This window comes from Ranitomeya variabilis, chromosome 3, assembly GCF_051348905.1.
Source record: "Ranitomeya variabilis isolate aRanVar5 chromosome 3, aRanVar5.hap1, whole genome shotgun sequence".
Classification (NCBI taxonomy): Eukaryota; Metazoa; Chordata; class Amphibia; order Anura; family Dendrobatidae; genus Ranitomeya; species Ranitomeya variabilis.
The window spans coordinates 695,729,441-695,749,785 of NC_135234.1; the positions used below are offsets into that span (position 1 = coordinate 695,729,441).

The window sequence follows — 20,345 nt, forward strand, 5'->3', positions numbered from 1 at the left end:
TGTGACCAACTTTTTACTATTGATGCTGCGTATGCAGCTTCAATAGTAAAAGATAGAATGTTAAAAAAAAAATAAAAAAAATATGGTTATTCTCACCTTCTGACGGCCCCTGATCTCTTCAGTGGCGCTCCCGGTACGTTCCGTTCCCAGGGATGCTTTGCGGGAAGGACCTTTGTGACGTCACGGTTGTGTGACCGCGACTTCATCTCAGGAGATTCGCGCAATGTATCCCTGGGAACGGAACCCGCCGCATGCACCGCTGAGAGGCGGGAGGTCTCCGGGGGCCATCAGAAGGTAAGTATACCCCTATTTTTTATTTTATTTATTAATTTTTTTTACAGCAATGTTGTACCTGGATGAGAGTCTCCTCTTCTCCAAACCCTGGGTACCATCCCCACATGAAGCGCTCACTTTACGCATAGTGGGCATAGCCACATGAGTACCCATCTACCCCCCACTCCCTGAAGATGGCTGGACCATCATTGTAAATACATCATTGTAAATACACACCTGTACTTTGTATCCCCCCACCTCATTGTAGATTGTAAGCTCTCACGGGCAGGGTCGTCTTATTTTGCTTTATTACTGTATTGTTAACATTGTTACCTATGACTGTTGTGTTTGAAACTGTTAAACTGTAAAGCGCTGCGGAATATGTTGGCGCTATATAAATAAAGATTATTATTATTATGAGTAAAGTGAGGGTTTCAATGCAATCTTAGGCTATGTTGCGGATTGGGGTGCAGAATTTTACGCAGAAAATCTGCATCTCCTGGCAGAAAACGCAGGTGTGGATTTGCTGAGGATTTTGTGCGTTTTTGTTGCGGATTTTCTGCGTTTTTTACCACTGCAGATTTCTATAATGGAAGGGGTCAGAAATGCTGCAGTTCAGCACAAAAGAAGTAACATGCTACTTCTTTTGATCCTCAGAAAACTAAATCTCTGAGCAGTCACAAATTCTCAGGAGACCACCCGAGCATGCTCTGGAAAATCCGAGCAACGAGTACACTCGCTCATCACTATTAAGGAGTCATTTAGAGTACAGTCCATGAGAGGGTAGAGATGTGCTGTAAACCGTGGCTCCCACTCATGATATCCCACCATACCCTCCATTAAAGATCATCACAACTATTTCATTAGAAGCTGAATAGCTGATTATATCTTTGCTGGATGCTATCCTGCTGTATTCTATGAGTATCGATGTGAACAGACAAGGTGTTTCAAGAGAAAACCAACTAGTATAAATATAAATTATATATATATATATATATATATATATATATATATATATATATATATATATATATATATATATATATATATATATATATATATATATATATATACATATACATATATATATATATATATACATATATATATATATATCCAAACATCAGAGGCAGCACACCATTGTGGATAAGGTTATGAAGGCATTCAAATTTAATAGCCCATCATGGCTATTGATGGGCTATTAGATTTGAATACCTTCATAACCTTATCCACAATGGTGTGCTGCCTCTGATCTTTGGACTTCTATGACAAGGTTTGGTACATGCCTGAGGGGCCTTGCACCCTGATTTTTGTTTTTCTTTTCTGTGCTGCTCTCACTTTTTTGCAAATATATACACTCACTGGCCACTTTATTAGGTACACCTTTCCAACTTCTTGTTAACACTTAATTTCTAATCAGCCAATCACATGGCGGCAACTCAGTGCATTTAGGCATGTAGACATGGTCAAGACAATCTCCTGCAGTTCAAACCGAGCATCAGTATGGGGAAGAAAGGTGATTTGAGTGCCTTTGAACGTGGCATGGTTGTTGGTGCCAGAAGGGCTGGTCTGAGTATTTCAGAAACTGCTGATCTACTGGGATTTTCACGCACAACCATCTCTAGGGTTTACAGAGAATGGCCCGAAAAAGAAAAAAAATCCAGTGAGCGGCAGTTCTGTGGGCGGAAATGCCTTGTTGATGCCAGAGGTCAGAGGAGAATGGGCAGACTGGTTCGAGCTGATAGAAAGGCAACAGTGACTCAAATCGCCACCCGTTACAACCAAGGTAGGCCTAAGAGCATCTCTGAACGCACAGTGCGTCGAACTTTGAGGCAGATGGGCTACAGCAGCAGAAGACCACACCGGGTACCACTCCTTTCAGCTAAGAACAGGAACCTGAGGCTACAATTTGTACAAGCTCATCGAAATTGGACAGTAGAAGATTGGAAAAACGTTGCTTGGTCTGATGAGTCTCGATTTCTGCTGCGACATTCGGATGGTAGGGTCAGAATTTGGCGTAAACAACATGAAAGCATGGATCCATCCTGCCTTGTATGGAGCATCTTTGGGATGTGCAGCCGACAAATCTGCGGCAACTGTGTGATGCCATCATGTCAATATGGACCAAAATCTCTGAGGAATGCTTCCAGCACCTTGTTGAATCTATGCCACGAAGAATTGAGGCAGTTCTGAAGGCAAAAGGGGGTCCAACCCGTTACTAGCATGGTGTACCTAATAAAGTGGCCGGTGAGTGTGTATATATATATATATATATATATATATATATATATATATATATATATATATATATATATATATATATATATATATATATATACACACACACACACACACACACACACACACACACACACACACACACACACACACACACACATAATAATACACATCACCAACCTCTTTAACATTCTTAAATGTAGCCACAAATTCTTCATTTATGGACAGGCTCCGTCGCTCTATATCACCTCGCAGGTTTCTTCGGCTTCTCAAACTGTTTTCAGTAAAGAACGAGGACAGAGACTTCAGGGCTTCCAGCATTTCCTACAAAGAAGAGGCATATGAAGTCTATTAAAGAACTTTAAATGAGTGATTAAAACCTTTCATACTGATGGTCAATTATTAGGACAGACCACCAATATCAGATCGGTAAGGGTCTGACTCAAAAAAAAACAAAAACATTAATTCCGGATTTTGCTGCAGATTCTCGGATAAAAGTCCGCAGACTGTATTTATGGATTTGATTTCTTAAGTTCTTTCTGAAGTTCATGATGAAACCCACAACAAGCATGAAAGTGATCTACAAAGGACCTGGCAATGGCGCATGAGATCTGAGATTCAGCCTTGTGTAAAAGGTCACCAGTAACACCAACTACACTCAGTCTCCACTCCAAGCAACTGGCACATGGGTACTCTGGCATGCTCTGCGGGGGGCACAGAGGTTCAGAGTCTACCCAGGGGGGCACAGAGTGGCACACAGGCGCCCCGGGGCTCCACTCCAGGTATCCTGGCACATGGGTACACTGGCATGCTCTGCGGGGGGTACAGAGGCTCAGAGTCTACCCAGGGGGGCAGAGTGGCACACAGGCGCCTCGGGGCTCCACTCCAGGTATCCTGGCACATGGGTACACTGGCATGCTCTGCGGGGGGCACAGAGGTTCAGAGTCTACCCAGGGGGGCACAGAGTGGCACACAGGCGCCTCGGGGCTCCACTCCAGGTATCCTGGCACATGGGTACACTGGCATGCTCTGCGGGGGGCACACAGGGGTATCACAGAGGCTCCCCCCAGGGGGGTACAGAATTCACTTCTTCTATGGTAGAGCCCCCTGCCCACAGGTGTCTAAGTCCCACTACACATGGGGGGCTACAAGTCCCAGCACACCCGAGCAGCCACACAGGAGCTTACACGCAGCACAGATATTGGGGGCTCCAGCTGTCACATGTAAACACTGGAGTTCACCCCTGTCTCCTCCTCACCTTGTCATTATCCAGCCGGGTCTCCAGGATTTTGTTGAGTTTCCTAGACAAGGGGTTGGAGGTCTGAGGGGACGCGGACAGGGAGGCGCTGCCGCCATTCATCTCCACCTCAGTCATGGTCCTTCAAGACAGCAAACTGATGATATCTTGTGGGGAAGACGTGAAACGCACCTGGAACGCAGAGCCAACACGGATTTCCGGGTTGTGCGACACGTCACTAAGCGGAGCGTCTGGCAGGGAATGCACTGCGCATGCTCAGAGCTAACAGAGTCTCTGCTAGTGTGGAGACGTCTGACCCTGGACGGGCGGTTGTGTGACTGTAGACCTGTGTTTATTGTGTCCAGGGGGCAAACATTACGGGTCACTGTTAATAAAACAGATTTTTATTGGGAAAAAGAGAAAAACTTTCCATAAAGTACCATGTATTGCAGATAAAATGTTAAGGCGTTCAATAGCGAAGTAAAAATCAATAAAATTATAAGGTTTGGTAGCCGCGGTTGCTCTCAAAATATTAAAGTCCAATTTCTTTGTTTTTGTACTTGATGAGTTCGGGGGATACGTCTCTGGGAGGTCTTCATGACTGCGGAGTCTGCAGCAATGTTTCCCCCATCACTGCGCGGCTGCGCCTCCTTTTTTTGGCCACGCACCCTCTGAATTAACATTGGGTCAGCAGGGCGCTATTTAATGACCGGGCATCCTGGGATTTGGTGCACCCTTCATTCTAAGTACAATGGTGGATCCTGTCCCCTTCTGTTCCCGACGCGTTTTGTTATCCTCATCAGGGGTTAACATTGGGGTCGGTAAAATGCCATAAATTGTACTTAGAAAGAAGGGTGTTTGTGAAAGAAAGACATCCAGATGGGTGAGATCCTTCTAATTTGCCATGTGTATCTCTGATAGAAATGTTAGGAAATCCCATATAAACCTGTAAGGAGATGGGTAAAAGTAACTGCAGTGAGTTGATAAAACTGACTTGACCCGGGAACTAACATTCTGAATGCTTTATGACCCTATAGTTCGGTGTATAAATTTGATGTCTATGTCACTATACATAGGGTATAAGGTTAAAACAGGTAGATCCGATAAGCATTGATATAAGATCTATTATGTTTAAGTGATGCTGTATAAATTGTGACGTGGAATAGTGACAATAGGAGCAATAAAAGTGAATCGCACATAAAAGCCTAATCACACAGGACTAGTTGTTATATACAGGTTTACACTAAGTGGATTTGGGAGCTGGTCTCGAGCATACAAGGGGTCAATCTGAAGTATACCTGTACTGCATGTATGCATTCCAATGTGCTTTTAGTATCTTAGTGTTGTACGTCTTAAGCACCTTGCACTTTTGGTTTTTGTTTTATTTGGTAAAATTATATTAAAAGTTATATTTTAGTCCAGGCCGCTGATATAAATATATTATTCCAAATAAAGAAAAAGAAAAAAAAGGTAACGGCACCAGGATAGATTGTTTCAGATGGCCTTCAAGTGAGCAATATACTGCAACAATCCAAGTCTCTCATGGCAACGGACCAGCAGTGGAATACAATCGCGCTGTGGTGCTCTACCAAACAGTACTTTGTATTAAATGTGCACAGAGAAAAAGAGAAAAGGTGGCACTCACCAAGCGATGCCTTAAAAATCCTTTATTCTTCCATATATCGGAGTAAGGACATGCCTTTCGGGCTGCAGGTAAAACGAGAGGGTGCAGGGAGTGGTCCGGTTCACTCCCGCACCCTCTCGTTTTACCTGCTGCCCGAAAGGCATGTCCTTACTCCGATATATGGAAGAATAAAGGATTTTTAAGGCATCGCTTGGTGAGTGCCACCTTTTCTCTTTTTCTCTGTGCACATTTAATAAATATATTATTGATTGGATTATACCACTAGCTAAAAAGACTCCGGAATACCCTCCAGATTAATGGCAGACAAAAAAACAGCAGAAAGAAAACCATTGGAACAATTAGGACCCCATTTAACAATATCACGAGATCCCCAGTCTATAACAGGATTATGTCTCTGTAACCAGGGAAACCCCAACATCAGATGATCCGAAAGTGCTCTCCTGAACTGGCATCTCAAAGCAGAGTCATCCCAAGACACCTCAGTGGACCACCATCTAAACTCAGAACAATACCGTTCAGCAGTGAGTTTACTCTGGGAGAGACCCATGATTACGTCCTCTGCCACCCTGACCCGGCTGGTTTATCATAAATCAGTCATAAAGCCTCAAAGAACCTATCCACAGACAATCATTCAGGGGCAGTAGCAGGTAAAGAAAAAGCCCAGGTTAGAGGACCCTCCCGGAGCAACAAAATAATTATCCCCACCCATTGACTCTCATCTCCTGAGGATCTGGGTCTAAGGGAAAAAAAGTATCTTACCACCTTCTCTGAATATAAGAAACCTCTCTTTCTCTCCGAAGAAAGTATCAGGGAGCCTGTAAGGAAATAACAATGGGGTTAGATTGCTTAACAGCTGATTTTGTCATGGAACCCTGAAAAGATTTTACAGTTTCAGTAAGCTCCCACTGGAGTTGGTTGTGAGAGGAGACAAGAGCCCTATCTTCCACTGACAAATCATGCATCATTTGGGACAGATTTGACATCTGTTCCGCAAGAGTGTGCAGCGGATCCATAAGGAGCAGAGCAAAGAAAAAAAACTGTCAGTGGTCAGTTATAATGTCAAGCCGCAGCTATGCAGGCAGATCGACGCTCCACTAGATGGCAGTAGAGTGAAGGGAAGACTGCAAGACTTGCCAGAGCAGACCTGCAGCGAGGCCACCACCAGGTGGCAACAGGGTAGTCAAACAAGCCACGTCAAAACCAGGAGAGTAACGTAATACAAAAGGGAAAATCAACTCAGATTCAGAGACGCGCCAGAGGGTCAATACCAGACAGAAGTAGAAGTACCAGGAGCAAAAGATAGAGTCAGGTTAGAGACAAAGACGAGTCAAGTACCAGAGAGTCCAAACATGAAGGGAAAACACTGAGTCAGAACGGGGGAAGGGGAATGAACAGACATGGGAACAGTCAAGAATAATCACAGCAGGACAAATCACAATATAACCAGAGTCAGGTAGTGACGCCGTAGGCAGAAGCTATACTGACACCGCCTGCAGGATGCAGCAGAGATAAATAGAAAACCTGAGAACAGACTGAGGCTGAGAAAAGTTAATCTCTGACATGATCAGTCGGGAAAAGGGAAGACAGGACTCAAAACCCGGTCTGGATCATGACAAGATGATAATTGATGATTTCTGAAGATGGGGATAACGCTTTAAATAAATACACCTACCTCATCCCGATGCAGAGGTTAAAAACGCCTCACAAAAAACACAATGCTATGTAGAAAACATCATTTTCTCCTATTACCAGCAAAATCATGGCTACTGCATTACTAGGATTCAAAATAAGGCCAAAAAATGTAATAAGTTTAATAGATCTCTGGGACACATGTATCTCCACTAAGGAGAGCTATAAACCCCCATGCTGTGAACAGAGAGGTGTCCGCTAGTAATGAGCGAGTGTGCTCAGATAAGGTGTAATCGGAGCACGCTCACGCATCACTAAGGCCACACATGTAAGCATGCTCAGCTATTTTTGGGACTCACATGTAAGTAAAAGGAGAGTCCATATGACAAGGTTCGATGAGTGAGTGAACCCTAGTTCTAAACATAAGTGTGGATACCATAGGTGGGGTACCATCTGTGCCGGTTTTTGTACCTCCTGGATCTGACCCGGCTATCTGACTATCCTTCTTGTCAGATTGCTCCAGCAAACATCATCTGACTCCATAGCCCCAGCCCAGGGACCCCAGTATAAGTCCAGAACACTCTACAGGGGTTAAACGGTGAATGCCAGGAAACAGAGGAGCTAGTGCCAGGCCTGTTTGTTGTGACCATTTTGGAGCTGTCACCAGGTGACCACAAACAGAGTCTGTGTGACAGGTGGTCTGTGAAGATTGTAATAAATGTCTAAAATGGGAATTCCTCTTTAGTGTAAAAGTTTCCATGTCAGTCAGCCGAGCTCCAATAGAAGCTGTTTATTTCTTTTTCCGCGGCCAGTACAGGAAGATTTTAGAGTGACACATGCCCACTAAAGGGAACCTGTCACTAGGATGATGCCGTCCAGACTGCAGGAATCACGTTATAGAAGCAACTGAAATATAGTTTTGTGATAAAAGATTCAGTATAACCTGTGATTTCATCATTTCAATCTCTGATTTTTCTGGTGTTTCGTCCAGTGGGCGGTCCTATCAGTGACTGACAGCTTTCTTTATACAAGTGTGTATAGAGAGCAAACTGTCAATCACTGATAGGACCGCCCACTGGACCAAGAATCCCAGGAAGAGCAGAGGTTCCAATGATAAAAACACAAGCTATACTGAATCCTTTCTAACAAAACTATCTATCAATCTGCTCAGGTCGTCCTGCTCTATAACATGGTGCTGCAGATTGGACGACATTGACAAGGCTCTGCTCACATGTCCATTCCGCTGCATTCCTTTTGTCTGTTCCATTTTAGGAACAAAGTGATCCGCTACGACAGAAGCAGAGGGGCCTCGTTGATTGTTAGGAGGTCTTTTTAGTGTCAGTATTTTAGAAATGAAAACTGTAGACCCTGTGTCTCCCCTTCTATAAAATATGTAACCCAGCTGGATCCTATAATAATTAATGGGGCCCCTATGTTGCTATTTGGATAAATGATGTCACAAATATAAGTGATGCTGTGGATATAAAAGGAATACTGATAGATTTAGTGTCACAACTCGGATGTCGGGTGACCCAGGACCAGGGACTCCTTCCCTGTCTCTAACGTTAGGGGGCGCCCTAGCTCGCCCTGTTCCCCGGGTTACTTCTGAAGGTGAAGATGCCAGGGCTACATACTTTGCCTTATCTCCTGAATCCACCCTCCATCTGTTCCCTTAACCCACCTAGGGAAGAGGGGAGCTGCCTTGCACCGCAGTACACCAACCCCACGAACAAGGCAACGCGAACAGGGGCAATGGAAAAATACCAGACATGCAAATATTCACTCACATATAAGAGAGGTATGCACCAGGGAGTAGAGGGTAGGATAAACCCAAAGTAGGAGAAGGAAAGGTAATTATCACACTTACTAACCCAAGCAACAGTCACTGATAAACACACCAAACGCCTTTTCATATAACCACCAAGCAACTACCCTCCAGCATAAGCTAGCTCTGACAATGTGTGTCAGTCAGGACCCAGATTATATAGGGAATAGGAGTGACTAACCGTGCTCAGCTGAGAGCTCAGACTCCCAGAGCTCCCAACATGGCCGATTAACCCTTGTTCTGCCAAAAAAAATTGACAGCATTTAAAATGAAGGTGAAGTGCTTCTTTTCAGTGCAGGAGTAGAAGCAATCAGATGCTGCAGTCTTCTGGCTCCTCTCTGTCATGGTAACCCTGTGACATTTAGGTTTTAACCCCTTCCCGACATGCGCCGTACTAGTACTGCGCTGCCGGCACTGCATTACTGACAGCCGCAGTACTAGAACGGCGGCTCGATCACCGCGGTCTCGCGCTGAGCGCCGCGGTGATCGGGTGCGGGTGTCAGCTGTATATGACAGCTGACACCCCGCAGCAATGCCCACGATCGGCGCTATCGCCGATCGCGGGCATTTAACCCCTCTGATGCCGCTGTCAACAGTGACAGCGGCATAGAGGGGGATCGCGCAGGGACGGGGGCTCCCTGCGCTCTCCCACCGGAGCAACGCGATGAGATCGCGCTGCTCCGGTGACCTGGAAGGAGTCCCCGGATCCAAGATGGCCGCGGGACTCCTTCCGGGTCATGAGATGACCCTGCTTGCCGGCGTCTGCTGAGAATCCTCATAGCAGGCGCCGGCAAGCCTGTGGAACGTGCCTGTCACATCGGTGATCAGACAGAGTGCTGTGCACACTGTCTGATCACCGATCTGTGATGTCCCCTCCTGGGACAAAGTAAAAAAGTAAAAAAAAAAAATTTCCACATGTGTAAAAAAATAAATAAAAAAAATTCCTAAATAAAGAAAAAAAAAAAAATTCCCATAAATACATTTCTTTATCTAAATAAAAAAAAAATCACACAATAAAAGTACACATATTTGGTATCGCCGCGTCCGTAACGACCCCACCTATAAAACTATATCACTAGTTAACCCCTGCAGTGAACACCGTAAAAAAAAAAAAAAAAAAAAACGAGGCAAAAAACAACGCTTTATTCTCATACCGCCAAACAAAAAGTGGAATAACACGCGATCAAAAAGACGGATATAAATAAGCATGGTACCGCTGAAAACGTCATCTTGTCCCGCAAAAAAAAAGCCGCCATACAGCATCATCAGCAGAAAAATAAAAAAGTTATAGCTCTCAGAATAAAGCGATGCAAAAACAATTATTTTTTTATATAAAATAGTTTTTATTGTGTAAAAGCGCCAAAACATAAAAAAATTACATAAATGAGGTATCGCTGTAATCGTACTGACCCGAAGAATAAAACTGCTTTATTCTTTTTACCAAACGCGGAACGGTATAAACGCCCCCCCTAAAAGAATTTCAGGAATTGCTGATTTTTGTTCATTCCGCCTTCCAAAAATCGGAATAAAAAGCGATCAAAAAATGTCATGTACCCGAAAATGGTACCAATAAAAACGTCAACTCGTCCCGCAAAAAACAAGATCTCACATGACTCTGTGGACCAAAATCTGGAAAAATTATAGCTCTCAAAATGTGGTGATGCAAAAACTATTTTTTGCAATAAAAAGCGTCTTTTAGTGTGTGACGGCTGCCAATCATAAAAATCCGCCCAAAAAAGCGCTATAAAAGTAAATCAAATCCCCCTTCATCACCCCCTTAGTTAGGGAAAAATAATACAATTAAAAAAAATATATTTATTTCCATTTTCCCGTTAGGCTACTTTCACACTAGCGTCAGTACGGGGCCGTCGCGCTGCGTCGGCCCGACATACCGACGCATACTGTGCAAGCGCCGCACAACGGGGGCAGCGGATGCTGTTTTTCCACGCATCCGCTGCCCCATTGTGAGGTGCGGGGAGGTGGGGGCGGAGTTCCAGCCGCGCATGCGCGGTCGGAAATGGTGGACCGTCGGCACAAAAAAAGTTACATGTAACGTTTGTTGCTGCCGGCGGTCCGCCACAACACGACGCAACCGTCGCACGACGCTTGCGATGTGTGTCAATATGTCGCTAATGTTAGTCTATGGGGAAAAAACGCATCCTGCAGATGACTTTGCAGGATGCGTTTTTTCGCCAAAACGACGCATTGCGACGTATGCAAAAAAACGCTAGTGTGAAAGTAGCGCTAGGGTTAGGACTAGGGTTAGGGCTAGGGTTAGGGTTGGGGTTAGGGTTGGGGTTAGGGCTAGGGTTAGGGTTTCAGTTAGAATTGGGGAGTTTTCACTGTTTAGGCACATCAGGGGCTCTCCAAACGCGACATGGCGTCCGATCTCAACGCGTTTGTTTGCGTTAAAAACGCAAGCGTTTTTATAGAAAAAAACCAGAACACACACTGAAAAGTCACCCACCACCATCAAGGTGACAAAGGGATCCAAACCCTAACCCTAACCCTACCCCTAAACTCACCCCTAACCGTTTAATGAACATTTTCTGACAGTCATAGTGCCACGTATTTCAGTGCCACGTATTTCAGTGCCACGTATTTCAGTGCCACGTATTTCAGTGCCACGATATTTCAGTGCCACGATATTTCAGTGCCACGTCTTTCAGTGCCATGATATTTCAGTGCCACGATATTTCAGTGCCACGATATTTCAGTGCCACGATATTTCAGTGCCACGTCTTTCAGTGCCACGATATTTCAGTGAAATACGTGGCACTGAAATATCGTGGCATTTACGTGAAATACGTGGCACTTATATACGTGGCACTTATATACGTGGCACTTATATACGTGGCACTTATATACGTGGCACTTATACACGTGGCCACTGAAATATCGTGGCACTTATATACGTATATAAACGTATTTCAGTGCCACGTATTTCAGTGCCACGTATTTCAGGTTAGGGGTAGGGTTAGGGTTTTTTCTCGTTTTCTTGTGTTTTTCTATAAAAACGCATGCGTCTAAAAAACGCATGCGTTTTACCGCGTTTACATGCATTTTTTCACACATGCGTTTTTAAAAAAAACGCATTTAGATAAAAACGCAAGTGTGAAACCAGCCTTACCCTTGGGAAAATAAAAACGTGGGGGCTAAAATATAATTTTCGTGGAAAAAAATATATTTTTTATTTTCGCGGCTTTGCGTTATAAACTGTAGTGAAACACTTGGGGGTTCAAAGTTCTCACAACACATCTAGATAAGTTCCGTGGGGGGTCTAGTTTCCAATATGGGGTCACTTGTGGGGGGTTTCTACTGTTTAGGTACATCACGGGCTCTGCAAATGCAACAAGACACCTGCAGACCAATTCATCTAAGTCTGCATTTCAAACGGCGCTCCTTCCCTTCCAAGCTCTGCCGTGCGCACAAACAGTGGTTCCCCCCCACATATGGGGTATCAGCGTACTCAGGACAAATTGGACAACAACTTTTGTTGTCCAATTTCTCCTGTTACCCTTGGGAAAATAAAAACGTGGGGGCTAAAATATAATTTTCGTGGAAAAAAAAATATTTTTTATTTTCGCGGCTTTGCGTTATAAACTGTAGTGAAACACTTGGGGGTTCAAAGTTCTCACAACACATCTAGATAAGTTCCGTGGGGGGTCTAGTTTCCAATATGGGGTCACTTGTGGGGGGTTTCTACTGTTTAGGTACATCACGGGCTCTGCAAATGCAACAAGACACCTGCAGACCAATTCATCTAAGTCTGCATTTCAAACGGTGCTCCTTCCCTTCCAAGCTCTGCCGTGCGCCCAAACAGTGGTTCCCCCCAATGTATGGGGTATCAGCGTACTCAGGACAAATTGGACAATAACTTTTGTGGTCCAATTTCTCCTGTTACCCCTGGGGAAAAAAATTGCGGGCTAAAACATCATTTAGTGGAAAGAAAAAATTATTTTTTAATTTTCATAGCGCTACATTCTAAACTTTAGTGAAACAATTGGGGGTTAAAAGTGCTCACCACACATCTAGATAAGTTCCTTAGGGGGTCTTCTTTCCAAAATGGTGTCACTTGTGGGGGTTTCCACTGTATAGGCACGTCAGGGGCTCTCCAAACACGACATGGGTTCCGATCTCAATTCCAGCCAATTTTGCATTGAAAAGTCAAATGGCACTCCTTCCCTTCCGAGCTCTGCCATGCGCCCAAACAGTGGTTTATCCCCATATATGAAGTATCAGCGTACTCAGGACAAATTGCACAACAACTTTTGGGGTCCAATTTATCCTGCTACCCTTGGGAAAATAAAAAATTGGGGGCAAAAAGATCATTTTTGTGAAAATTAATATTAATTTTTTTTTACGGCTCTACATTATAAACTTCTGTGAAGCACTTGGAGGTTCAAAGTGCTCACCACACATCTAGATAAGTTCCTTAGGGGGTCTTCTTTCCAAAATGGTGTCACTTGTGGGGGTTTCCACTGTTTAGGCACGTCAGGGGCTCTCCAAACACGACATGGGTTCCGATCTCAATTCCAGCCAATTTTGCATTGAAAAGTCAAATGGCGCTCCTTCCCTTCCGAGCTCTGCCATGCGCCCAAACAGTGGTTTACCCCCACATATGGGGTATCAGCGTACTCAGGACAAATTGCACAACAACTTTTGGGGTCCAATTTATCCTGCTACCCTTGGGAAAATAAAAAATTTGGGGCAAAAAGATCATTTTTTGTGAAAATTAATATTAATCTTTTTTTACGGCTCTACATTATAAACTTCTGTGAAGCACTTGGAGGTTCAAAGTGCTCACCGCACATCTAGATTAGTTCCTTAGAGGGTCTACTTTCCAAAATGGTGTCACTTGTGGGGGTTTCCACTGTTTAGGCACGTCAGGGGCTCTCCAATCGCGACATGGGCTCCGATCTCAATTCCAGCAAATCTTGCATTGAAAAGTCAAATGGCGCTCCTTCCCTTCCGAGCTCTGCCATGTGCCCAATCAATGGTTTACCCCAACATGTGGGGTATCGGCGTACTCAGGACAAATTGTACAACGACTTTTTTGGTCCAATTTCTCCTGTTACCCTTGGTAAAATAAAACAAATTGGATCTGAAGTAAAAATTTTGTGAAAAAAAATTAAATGTTCAATTTTTTTTAAACATTCCAAAAATTCCTGTGAAGCACCTGAAGGGTTAATAAACTTTTTTAATGTGGTTTTGAGTACCTTGAGGGGTGCAGTTTTTAGAATGGTGTCACTTTTGGGCATTTTCTGTCATATAGACCCCTCAAAGTCACTTCAAGTGTGAGGTGGTCCGTAAAAAAAATGGTTTTGCAAATTTTGTTGCAAAAATGAGAAATCGCTTTTCAACTTTTAACCCTTATAACTCCCTAACAAAAAAAAATTATGTTTCCAAAATTGTGCTGATGTAAAGCAGACATGTGGGAAATGTTGTTTATTAACTATATTATGTGATATAACTCTCTAATTTAAGGGCATAAAAACGAAAAATTTGAAAATTGCGAAATTTTCATAATTTTCGACAAATTTCTGTTTTTTTCACAAATAAATGCAAGTCATATCGAAGAAGTTTTACCACTATCATAAAGTACAATATGTCACGAGAAAACAATCTCAGAATCACCAAGATCCGTTGAAGCGTTTCAGAGTTATGACCTCATAAAGTGACAGTGGTCAGAATTGTAAAAATTGGCCGTGTCAGTTAGGTGAAAACAGGCTTCGGGGTGAAGGGGTTAATCCCCAATGGGGACAGTGATGATGATGTCTACAAAGCTGGAAATTAATGGTTCTATTTAAGCGAGTAAAAGAAATAACAGATCACTTATTCTCAATACAGAACAGACAAATAAAATGCTGGAAGGACGTGTGAGCTGAGCTTACAATGAAGCTTAGGCTCATGGAGGAGGATCCAGAAGACATATCCCACATCTAAGAGTTTCCATAGTGAAGTTCCATAATAATATAGTAAATATGTCTTCCATGGGCAGAAAAATCCTGAGATAAAACCTTGAAAATGTAAATATAATAAATACAATATATAAGAAGCAGGTTAGGCACCGCACCGTGCCGCATGAAGTAAAGAGATGAATCGCTATGGCAGACAGAAGTGTGGAAAACCAGAGATGAGATTTATACTTGGCATAAGATAGACCTGGAACCTGACTCCATCTATAGACTATAACCAGTGATCGGTCCTGTGTTACTCTGCTGCGTATAATGACATGGAACAGACATCTTCTAACTGTAAAATCAAGTCACCAAATTGTAAAGCTAATGTCCATATTTATAGTCTTGCCGCATTCTGTGTAATGGAAAAACAGACGTGCCGTAATGCAGCGTGGATCTCCACCATCGGACTGACACTATCACTATGTAGGAGCCCGGCGGTGTCAGTGTGGAGACCACTCTTTCTCCGCTTACTGAGAGTAATTGGTAATGTAATGAGGGGCCCATTTGTACTCGCACAGAACATGATCTGCACAATTACAAATACATCCCATTACTGGGAACATTTGCACAGAAGACAATAAATGTCCTACAATGGTATATAAAAGCCCGGTTAGCATGCCTTATAAATATGGAGAAATGTTTGTTGTGCTAGTGATTGACGTTACAAGCCGATTGTCAGCAGCGTGTCTGTTCCAATCTCTCTGTAACAAAGCTTCCACTCCAGTTTTATTCTCCAAGGATACGAATCTACTAACATCAATGTCTACATACATTTCTACATCCTAAATGCTTTTTTTAATCCCTTAAGGAAGCAGTTCATTATTTCCATTTTCATCGCTGTCTTCCAAGAGTTATAACTTTTTTATTTTTCCATTGACATAGCTGTATGAGGGTGTTATTCTTCAGTTCTTGAGTGGGTAAAATTGGAAAAAAAAGCAACTTTGCAATTTACTCCTTATTAAAAATTTTCTCAATTCTCAATAATAAAGGGATGTTTAATTCTATGGTTTACTGTCTGTTTTCCAGGTTACTGGCCACCTCTGGAGACTCTCTGCGGTGGGCGGTTTCCTAAGCAAGGAGCGCAGCGCTTACAAGCTGTTTGTAATAGAATTTATAAGCTCAGCACAGAAACTGTCTGAACCTCATCCAAATTCCATGCCTCCGCACTCCTCTGATCCTGCAGAGGTAAAGCTGTCTCTGTTGTCAGCACCATTGAGCACATTGTTTGGGCCAGCGTTGCAACCGTGCCACTGGTCTGAACTGTCAATCAATCAGGAGCTTGGTGCTACCTGACATGCAAGAGGCAGGGGAGCATTCCCTCCTGAAGACATAACATGAGACAACCCCTTTAATGGCACCATTTTCGGAGTACATATAATGTAATGACATGGTAACAATATTCGCTGTGTTGGTGCAATTTCAACAATACGATATTTGCTTAGTTTTTCAGTTTTACTACTTTTTATTTTAAGTCTCCATTTTCTGATGGAATTTTCTGTTGATGCGACTGTGAGAAAGCTTGTTTTTTTATTTGCAAGAAAAACTAGCTATTTTTTTTATTCTGAAGCGCAGTTCACTTTTTGAATAATTTTATTCAGTTTTTTTGGGAGGCAAGATACTCAATAACAACAATTTTCACCCTTTTTTCACTGGTATTTTTACAACAATTAAACATATAAAATATTGGTGGAATAAGGGATGGGGTACCTCCTGAACAACAACCTGTGCCTATCCCTAAACTTCCCTAACATCCTATGCGGGTCCTTTCCCCCTGACTCCGTCACATGCCTAGTCCCTAGCTGTCACCTCACTATACCCTGGCTAGTGCAATGGCCGGCAAGGACGCTAGCCTCACCACTGCAGATGGTATAAACACAGGTGATGGTGTGGCACCCCAGGAGTTCAGGTACCACAGTGGTGCTGCCTTCCTCTCGGGGAGGGTAGTGCCATGCCTGAGGACAAGAAGGATCCCTTTGGCAGGTAATCCCACATACAACACATTCCAAAACCAGACCAGAAGGGGGAGCTCAAAACCCGGTTTTAGGGGAGATTCCCTCAATAAACATCCTGGTCTGGAGGAGGAGTCAGGTTAGTCTGGGGAAGACGAGGAACAGGGAAGGAACAGAGGAATGATTAGGAATTAAGGGAGGCTGCGATTGGGCCTCCTTTAAGCCAGAGTGCAGAAACCGGGCTCCGGGAGCCTGAGGTCGTGGAGAACTACACATCCCACAACACAACCAGAGGGCATAGGACTGTATGTAAATTGCCCACACCGAATCTGAGGTACAGCAGCAGTTAAGAGCCTGGAGTCACCGTGTGAGAAACCCCAAGAGAACGGCTCAAGTTGCCTACCGTGCAGGCACTGTACCAGGACGCGAGAGAGAGGGGTGCCTTGCCAGACAACCACAGGTAGCAAGGGACCAGAAAACCAGCACATAGTGGAAGGCTCCCAACCTGACCTGCCAAAGGGATTCTCACTTGTTTTCGGGCTGCCTGAACTCCTTCTACTCCTGTTGCCACTACCCTGGACTGAGGCTGAATGCAACATCAGTAAACCAGGTAACGATTGCAACCCTGTGTCCTCCATTTATTCGCCGGCATCCACCATCCCTGCCAAATACATCGGAAGCCCTGGGGACCCCGCTTCACCTGTGGGAAGCGTCACCATCTTGCTGCAGAAACATTACCCCTGAGGACCCCCTTAACCCCTTTCTGACATCGGACGTACTATTCCGTCGAGGTGGGGTGGGCCCGTATGACCACCGACGGGATAGTACGTACAGCGCGATCGGCCGTGCTCACAGGGGGAGCGTGGCCGAGTGTCAGCTGATTATCACAGCTGACATCCGGCACTATGTGCCAGGAGTGGTCACGGACCGCCCCTGGCACATTAACCCCCGGCACACTGCGATCAAACATGATCGCAGTGTTCTGGCGGTACAGGGAAGCATCGCGCAGGGAGGGGGCTCCCTGCGTGCTTCCCTGAGACCCTCGGAGCAACGTGATGTGATCGCGTTGCTCCGAGCGTCTCTTACCTCCTATCCCTGCAGGCCCCGGATCCAAAATGGCCGTGGGGCTGCATTCGGGTCCTGCAGGGAGTACTTCCGGGTCCAGTGCAGGCGCCGGGAAGCCTGAAGCGCTGTAAGTCAGATCGCTGATCTGACAGAGCGCTGTGCTAACTGTTAGATCAGCGATCTGTGATGTCCCCCCCAGGACAAAGTAAAAAAGTTTAAAAAAAAAATTCCACATGTATAAAAAAAAAAAAAAAAATCCTAAATAAAGAAAAAAAAATATTATTCCCATAAATACATTTCTTTATCTAAATTAAAAAAAAACAATAAAAGTACACATATTTAATGTCGCTGCGTCCGTAACGACCCAAACTATAAAACTGTCCCACTAGTTAACCCCTTCAGTGGACACCGTAAGAAAAAAAAAAAAAAATGAGGCAAAAAACAACGCTTTATTATCATACTGCTGAACAAAAAGTGGAATAACACGCGATCAAAAAGACAGATATAAATAACCATGGTACCGTTGAAAACGTCAGCTTGTCCCACAAAATACGAGCCGCCACACAGCATCATAAGCAAAACAGTAAAAAAGTTATAGTCCTCAGAACAAAGTGATGCCAAAATAATTATTTTTTCTATAAAATAGCTTTTATCGTATAAAAGCGCCAAAACATAAAAAAATGATATAAATGAGATATCGCTGTAATCGTACTGACCCGAAGAATAAAAATGCTTTATCAATTTTACCAAACGTGGAACGGTATAAACGCCTCCCCCAAAAGAAATTCATGAATAGCTGGTTTTTGGTCATTCTGCCTCACAAAAATCAGAATAAAAAGCGATCAAAAACTGTCACGTGTCCGAAAATGTTACCAATAAAAACGTCAACTCGTCCCGCAAAGAACAAGACCTCACATGACTCTGTGAACCAAAATATGGAAAAATTATAGGTCTCAAAATGTGGAGATGCAAAAACTTTTTTGCTATAAAAAGCGTCTTTTAGTGTGTGACAGCTGCCAATCATAAAAATCCAATATAAAAAACGCTATAAAAGTAAATCAAACCCCCCTTCATCACCCCCTTAGTTAGGGAAAAATAATAAAATTAAAAAAATGTATTTATCTCCATTTTCCCATTAGGGTTAGGGCTAGAGTTAGGGCTAGGGTTAGGGTTAGGGCTAGGGTTAGGGTTAGGGCTAGGGTTAGGGTTAGTGCTAGGGTTAGTGTTAGGGCTAGGGTTAGGGCTAGGGTTAGGGTTAGGGTTGGGGCTTGGGTTGGGGCTAAAGTTAGGGTTAGGGTTGGGGCTAAAGTTGGTGTTAGGATTTGGATTACATTTACGGTTGGGATAAGGGTTGGTATTAGAGTTAGGGGTGTGTCAGGGTTAAGGGTGTAGTTAGGGTTACAATTGGGATTAGGGTTAGGGGTGGGTTTGGATCAGGGTTTCAGGTAGAATTGGGGAATTTCCACTGTTCAGGCACATCAGGGGCTCTCCAAGCGCGACATGGCATCCGATCTCAATTCCAGCCAATTCTGCGTTGAAAAAGTAAAACAGTGCTCCTTCTCTTCCAAACTCTCCCGTGCGCCCAAACAGGGGTTTACCCTAACATATGGGGTATCAGCGTACTCGGGACAAATTGGACAACAACTTTTGGGGTCCAATTTATCTTGTTATCCTTGGGAAAATAAAAATTTGGGGTCTAGATAAGTTCCTTGGGAGGTCTAGTTTCCAATATGGGGTCACTTGTGGGGGGTTTGTACTGTTTGGGTACATCAGGGGCTCTGCAAATGCAACGTGACGCCTGCAGGCCAATCCATCTAAGTCTGCATTCCAAATGGCGTTCCTTCCCTTCCGAGCTTTGCCATGCGCCCAAACAGTGGTTCCCCCCCACATATGGGATATCAGCGTACTCAGGACAAATTGGACAACAACTTTTGGGGTCCAATTTCTCCTGTTACCCTTGGGAAAATACAAAACTGGGGGCTAATAAATCATTTTTGTGAAAAAAAAAAGAATTTTTATTTTCACGGCTCTGCGTTATAAACTGTAGTGAAACACTTGGGGGTTCAAAGTTCTCACAACACATCTAGATAAGTTCCTTGGGAGGTCTAGTTTCCAATATGGGGTCACTTATGGGGAGTTTGTACTGTTTGGGTACATCAGGGGCTCTGCAAATGCAACGTGACGCCTGCAGACCAATCCATCTAAGTCTGCATTCCAAATGGCGCTCCTTCACTTCCGAGCTCTGCCATGCGCCCAAACAGTTGTTCCCCCCCACATATGGGGTATCAGCGTACTCAGGACAAATTGGACAACCACTATTGGGGTCCAATTTATCCTGTTACCCTTGTGAAAATACAAAACTGGGGGCTAAAAAATCATTTTTGTGAAAAAAAAAATTATTTTCACGGCTCTGCGTTATAAACTGTAGTGAAACACTTGGGGGTTCAAAGCTCTCAAAACACATCTAGATAAGTTCCTTAGGGGGTCTACATTCCAAAATGGTGTCACTTGTGGGGGGTTT

The 20,345-nt window shown here is 43.9% G+C and overlaps 1 protein-coding gene across 1 annotated transcript in view; it reads right to left on the bottom strand.

The window, feature by feature from the left end:
• COG6 (component of oligomeric golgi complex 6) overlaps positions 1 to 4,072 on the bottom strand; it is a 129,014-nt gene extending 124,942 nt beyond the window's left edge. Inside the window, exons 1-2 of the mRNA XM_077298167.1 lie at positions 3,770 to 4,072; positions 2,692 to 2,835 (exon numbers count right to left, since the gene is read on the bottom strand). Of these exons, the coding sequence (XP_077154282.1) occupies positions 2,692 to 2,835; positions 3,770 to 3,886 (261 nt within the window). The 5' untranslated portion in view covers positions 3,887 to 4,072. The remainder of the gene's footprint in view (positions 1 to 2,691; positions 2,836 to 3,769) is intronic.
• Between the last annotated feature and the right edge of the window lie 16,273 nt (positions 4,073 to 20,345).